The sequence below is a fragment of the Plectrocnemia conspersa genome, unplaced genomic scaffold (assembly GCF_051122295.1).
Source record: "Plectrocnemia conspersa isolate PC_06_02 unplaced genomic scaffold, ASM5112229v1 ptg000004l, whole genome shotgun sequence".
NCBI classification, from domain to species: Eukaryota; Metazoa; Arthropoda; class Insecta; order Trichoptera; family Polycentropodidae; genus Plectrocnemia; species Plectrocnemia conspersa.
The window spans coordinates 10,992,731-10,999,243 of record NW_028277168.1 but is presented as its reverse complement, the minus strand read 5'-3'; the positions used below and the strand labels follow the sequence as shown (position 1 = coordinate 10,999,243).

Below are 6,513 nucleotides of genomic sequence, written 5' to 3'. Positions count from 1 at the left end.
AATGAATTTATAGAAGTTCCTGTAGCGTTTTCATTATTTTGTATTCTTTCATAAACTAAACGAGTATTGAAAGATTATAAAAGACATACAATCGGATAATCTCGCATGCTGGCCATTGAATACAAACAAGCATTGAAAATGGAGCTTAAAAAACGTATTAGTGATTTGGAAAATATTAAAGCGAGAAAGAAAAAAAATTAAAATTGGTGAGTTTATATCTAATTTATTTTTTTATTTACTCTAATATGTGAAAATACACAAATATGTAGTAAAAATCATTTTATTTATTTTAGTTTCGATCGTTTTCCATAATTCATTATAAATATTTAATACCTAGTAGAAATCAATTTAAAATTTAATTTAATTTGGCCATAACGCTATGTGTTTCTAATGACTCCTCAATTTTTATTTTTAATATGGCAACATCGTATAAAATGTCAAATGCCAAGCGTCTATCGAGCGTGAACTTTCAGATTCATCAATGACCTTATTCTTATTACAAACCGTATGTCATGCGAATCGATTCAATAACAATTAAACTGAAAAACAAATCTGATTGACAAGGTAAATCTTATGTCACAATGCAATTTATCTCAGCCGAAAGTGTCAACATATTGATAAATAATCTGTTAATAATAAAATGTTATCAGATATATTAATCATATTCTATACCGATTCAATATTGAATGCACTGATTTTTAGTACGATACGACGATTTGATTGTTTAAAATATAATTCAACATTTTTCAGAAGTCAATATGTTTTCTGTATTGAGCCGATTTACTAAGCCTGGAGATGGCAAAAAATCAAATGCGCCATCTCCTATGTCGTCTTCTTTACAAAAGAAATTTTCTAGAGGTGTTGATTATAACAGTGAGAATATTTTATTTTAATAATATTAAAGTGTACAAATACGTTGTTTTAATGACAAATTTATTATATATTTTTTTACAGTGAAAATATTAATCAAAGGAGATAGAAACGTTGGAAAGTCTTGTTTATTGCAAAGACTTCAAGGTGGACCATTCATCGAGGAATATCAACCAACTGATCAAATACAAGTGGCTCCGATTCATTGGAAATATAAAGACACTGAACATATTATAAAAGTAAGTGTACTCTGATATAATATATCAACAGGTGAAAATCTAGAGGTGTGACTTTAAACATATACAGGCTTAGCCATAATAATAGGGCACCCATATAAATGTGTTATATCTTAAAAAATCGTGAAAAGGTTCTTTAAAGTGTTTTATTATTTAGTTGGCCCACCTTTTTTCTCGTAGTTGTTGCAATTGTGTTGGGCGACATTTACTTTTAATTTTGCCCATAAATAACCCTTTGACGCAAAACAACCCCTGCTTTTTACTGAAGTATGGTACAGCGCGTTTTCTTGCTGGAATCGTGTGGTAGTGTGGTCTGTGCTTAGAAATATTTTCCAGTAAGAATCCATTAAAGTGGATTCCAACATTGAAATATAAAATATACTATTCATACTACCATCGCAAGTATACAGGTTTCCCACCCCTGCTGCTGACCATAACGCTTCCGCCAAATATTTGACTTTGGGTACTAAGCTAGATATTCTTTTCCGACTCTTTGATACATGTGTACTACACCAGGAGTCGCAGAAACTTAAAAAAAATGTTAAAAATAGTATAATTATTTAAAAAAATTATTGCTTTAGAAATATTGGAATAAATTAAGGTTTTAACATTTTTTTATATTAACCAACTTAATATTCCTAAAAACACACTTTGAAGTTTCCTCGATCTTCACCTACGATAGACAGAAGATAGATTCCTCTGAAGATAGACAGGCTATGAATGTTGACGAAAGACTGTTTTTAGTTTGACAGATTTTATTTGATAAAAATTTGCCAAGGTTCCGAGAAATTTTGCCATACAACAGAGACGATATTTAGTACTAAGTTCGCTAAGTGCAATGCAGGTAATAGAAATTTCCAGCTGTAGTAGGTAATGGGTAATTCCCTGCTGTGATGACGAAACCTTTCTTTTTCATTTTGCCTGCAGCGACCAAAGAACTCCCGCGCGGTGTCAATGAAAAATTTGAGTTCTTATCATGTGAATCTAATATATTTTTATTTAATATTATAGGTCGAAGTCTGGGAAGTTGTAGATAAAGGTCGAGTGAAGAAGAAAGGCTCCAGTAATCTAAAGCTCGACAATTCAAACATTCCGCCTACTTTTGACGCTTTAGAAACTCCACCGTTGGACGCAACCTTTTTGGACGTTTACGTAAATGCTAACGGGGTCATTATGATGATGGATATAACAAAACCATGGTATGTTTTGTGTTCTTTCATAAGCATATTTTATTTATTTAAGATGCCTTTTTATTATAGGACTTTCGAGTATGTGAAGCGTGAGATATCCACAGTTCCTGGAGATATTCCTATAATTATTTTAGGAAACCACTGTGATATGCATCATCATAGAGAGATCAATCAGTATCAAGTGGAACTGTTTATGACAACCGCAAAACAATCTCGGTACAAACATTTTTATATATTAAAAAAATCATGTCGTTTAATAAAATTGGACAAATTTTATTACGTGGACACAGGAAAACTCCACTACAGTGTTGCTAGCGTAACTCCAGAGCTACCAATAATTAAATAGTTTTATTATAAAAAATTAGAATGATTGAAACCCCCTGAAAAGTGTATACATAATGCATAAAAAAAAGTGTACATTGATTTGCTTGATCATCAATATTCCATAGCTATACAAAAATAAATATTTTCTTACTGTATTGTGATGAATATAACTGGAACGTAATAGCGCAGCGGCGTTTCGCCCGTCACAGAATACGTCTAGCGAAGTCAAGGGACAAACAGTAACAAAAACTACGCTATAGGAGGGACTGACACATACGCTATAGGAAACTTCACTATAAGTTTAAATCATATAATTTTACTAGCACCTGCCAGATAAATTATATTTTTACTAGTGAAAATATATATTTACCAGTGAAAATGTATTCCGATATGATTTTACTGAAATGACATATTTTAGGGATAGGTCCGAGACTGTTTTTTAGATATTCTTTGAGGGATAACCCGAGAATTTATGATTTAGAATCAGAACGTCATTTCAGCTTTTTTTAATATTTCGATTTCATTAAGATTCATAATATTTAATTAAATAAATGCATTTTTCTGGCCGAATTTAAGGGAGGAAACCCCACCAAATGATGTCTCTAAGAATGACTAACAAAACTAAACGTGTTTTTTATTTCAGAGCTGGAGCTTTACGATACGCAGAAACTTCAATGCGAAATGGCTTTGGTTTACGACTCTTACATAAATTTTTAAACATTCCCTTCCTGCAACTGCAAAGAACAACGCTTTTGAATCAGCTTTCGGTCAACAATCAAGAAACTCGCGATGCATTCAGCGAGCTGGACGATATTGAAGTATTTGTCACATTTCCATAACTCAAATTAATATCAAAATAATACAAATTATTTATAAAACATGCTTTATTTTTTTATTCAGAAATCGGAGGTTACAGATTATGAAGCCTTTGTGGAGAAATTAACATCAAAACGAAAGCAAGAAATCGGAGCCAGTACTAATAACGTTCCTAGAATAAATTCTGATAAATCTCCTTCGATAGTTTTGGGAGCTGGAAAGCCGATAATACCTCCGAATATCAACCCCCTTGTAAGATACTTAATTATTTATTTTAATTTATACGTTTATTAATTCAATATATATTCTATAGGCACAATCTAGCATAATTCCGAACAAGCAAATACAACAAACATTGCAATCGATAAACATGGATTTAAGTCAAAACACTGCCTCAATTATCAACAACAATAACAATGGAAAAAATTCGTCCAATATTAATAAATTGCATGATAGAAGCAATTCAAATATCGATAAGATTACAAGGTATATACTTTTGCGATTTAAATTGTAAAATTATAATACTGTTGAATTAATTCATGTTTTAATAATAAAACAGCATGCCGCAATCTGCACACAAAACCAAAGACGATATTGACGATTTTTGTCCCGGAGACTTGGATCACAGCTTTTTAGATGATCTATCGCCGACAAACAAGAATTTCACATCAAACGAAATCGTTGTGCCAAATTACAGCATTCCAGTTAATTTAAATTTAGATAGCGATAGGTGAGTAAACAAATTAATATATATATATAGAGTAGACTCATTATAAACTCGGCCATAAACTTCTGAAAGTTTTAATTAATTATGACAAATTAAATAAAACTAAACTAAAATATAAATATTAATTAATTATGACAAATTAAATTAATTATGACAAATTTTATTTAATTAATGTAATTGTTCAATTAGCGGAGGCGAAGATGGTATCAATCCATTAGTGACTGGAATTCAAGACGATTTTGCTTCATCAGACGATGATAACAACACGAATAAAAAAAATAAAATCTCCACAAAAATGACAGATTTAACTGAAACGCCTAAAAGTTCCTCTAAAGCCGATAAAATACCATTCATAACGAACATTCAACCCTTCGATGAATCAATTGTTGATAAAACTCAAACTATAAGCTTAGAGCCGATCAGTAATGGAGCTAAATTTGAGAGGGAATACAATAAGTATCCGTATGATACTCATTTGGAAGTGGATCAGTATGACAGCGGATATGAACTGAATCAACCGGTTGGATATGATTCGTCGCCGACGTGGCCGTTAAATACGAGTGAGAGACGTTCACCTGAAGGTATATTATTAAATTGTTATGGTTTGACTAATTTTATATTGATTGTTTCAATTTTATTTTAGGAGGAGAAGGTGTTTCTCCTAGCGCTGAAATTAAAAAGGAATCCAAAGTATGTATTTATTTATTTTTCATGTCTTAATTTTGATTTATTATATTTTTTATTTATCTTTAATAGCAAAAGGAAGAGAAAAAACACAAGAAGTCGAAAAAATCTTCCAAAGATAAAGATAAGAGTCATAAAGAAAAGGATGGTGAACGTTCCAAAGAAAAGAAGCACAAAGAAAAGAAGCATCGTAAGAAAGGATCTGACGAATACATGGAAGATTTTTTAAATGGATCGTCTATCAAAACTGAACACGCCCGAGAAGCTTACGAAGATCTTTAACAGATTATAACCAAACTATTAAGCCGGTAATAGCTCAAAAATCATATACGCTTAATTGTTTGCATTGGATGTGAAAAACGCTTCCAAAAAAATTCAAATTGTGTTATAAAAAATTCTAAAATAGTAACAGTGTCAGGAAAGTGTGAAGTAAATTATAATGTCAATTTTAAAACTATTTTCTATTATAAACTTAAGAGTGGTTTTATATATATTTTAATTTACATTATGTATATCAACGCCAATTTTATAAGACTATGGACCTTATTTGATTATCTTAACTTTATTATACACTAAACCACTTTTTAATCTAGTGTTAAAAAAAACAATCATATTAGAGAATTTTAAATGTTGTTTGTTTTCATCTCATAATCTATATTGTTATAAACAATTATTAAATATATTATAAAAATTTATATATACTTATATAATGGTATAAAATGTTAAATGTTATAAAATAAATTTTAATACATTTTATGTATTTTAAAACCTACTAATAACTTAGTTATTTTTATAAATATGAGATTTTCCTTTTTTTTTATTAAAAAAAAAGAATGTGATTTAAAAATGAATCTTCAGTCTTAAATTTGTGCCAAATCATAAATAACATCAATAATGGTTATAACATTTTTAAAAAATTGAGATTATTTTCAATCTGCTATATTTTATTTTACATTTAAAAAACATTCCATTCCATTCGACTCGTGCTTTTGTGCATAAACGTGAACTAATTGTGTACTTATGAATATATTCTAAATATAACGAGCCTAATTAACAGATAAGTGTGCAAACTATATGTGTGTAATTCTCTTTATATATATATGTATATATTGAATACTTCTCAAGAGTAGTTGACCGCAGCCTTTTCTTTATTATTCTGTGATATTCATCTAACTTTTCTAATGCTTCCATTTAAAACAAAGCTTGATTCTTTCTGTACCGATTGAAAATTATATATTTATAGTATATACATTCTACATATCAAATAGCTTGGCCTATTAATTATAATATTATAAATATGTTCGCTGAAGTTGTTTGTATGTTAGTTTGATCAGTTTATATAGTAGTTTATTCAAAAATTATATCTTCGTAACGATAATAAATTATTTTTAAATATTAAAATGTTTTATATTTACTGCATCACCTTCAAAATTATCTTTAATATATATATCGTCGGAGATGCTGCATAACCGCTGATCTACTACTTGCAATTCCACATAACTGCAAAAGTAGCAAATACGGGATTTCACTCTGTGCCACCATAGGTACATTTTCGCAAAGATATATTTTTGAATTGAGGGTGTATTTGCTTCGCGGCAAGAGCACGATGTAGGTATTGGTTTGTTGTTTGCTGGGAATACTGTGGAACTGTTTTAAAACAAACAAA

General features: G+C 29.9%; 1 protein-coding gene across 1 annotated transcript; it reads left to right on the top strand.

The window, feature by feature from the left end:
* Nucleotides 1–416: 416 nt before the first annotated feature.
* On the top strand, nucleotides 417–6,248 carry LOC148235872 (uncharacterized). The gene is made up of 12 exons (XM_088184077.1): nucleotides 417–564; nucleotides 751–873; nucleotides 955–1,109; nucleotides 2,118–2,305; nucleotides 2,366–2,512; nucleotides 3,264–3,438; nucleotides 3,521–3,688; nucleotides 3,750–3,922; nucleotides 3,996–4,166; nucleotides 4,353–4,744; nucleotides 4,807–4,853; nucleotides 4,920–6,248. Exons 2-12 carry the CDS (start codon nucleotides 759–761, stop codon nucleotides 5,127–5,129), a joined length of 1,941 nt encoding a protein of 646 aa, XP_088040203.1. The 5' UTR covers nucleotides 417–564; nucleotides 751–758; the 3' UTR covers nucleotides 5,130–6,248.
* Nucleotides 6,249–6,513: the final 265 nt, after the last annotated feature.

Coding starts and splice junctions, on each gene's coding strand:
- LOC148235872 (XM_088184077.1), top strand. CDS start 759: ATGTTTTCTGTATTGAGCCGATTTACTAAGCCTGGAGATGGCAAAAAA. Junction 3,439..3,520: donor GCGAGCTGGACGATATTGAA/GTATTTGTCACA, acceptor TTTTTTATTCAG/AAATCGGAGGTTACAGATTA. Junction 4,854..4,919: donor AAATTAAAAAGGAATCCAAA/GTATGTATTTAT, acceptor TATCTTTAATAG/CAAAAGGAAGAGAAAAAACA.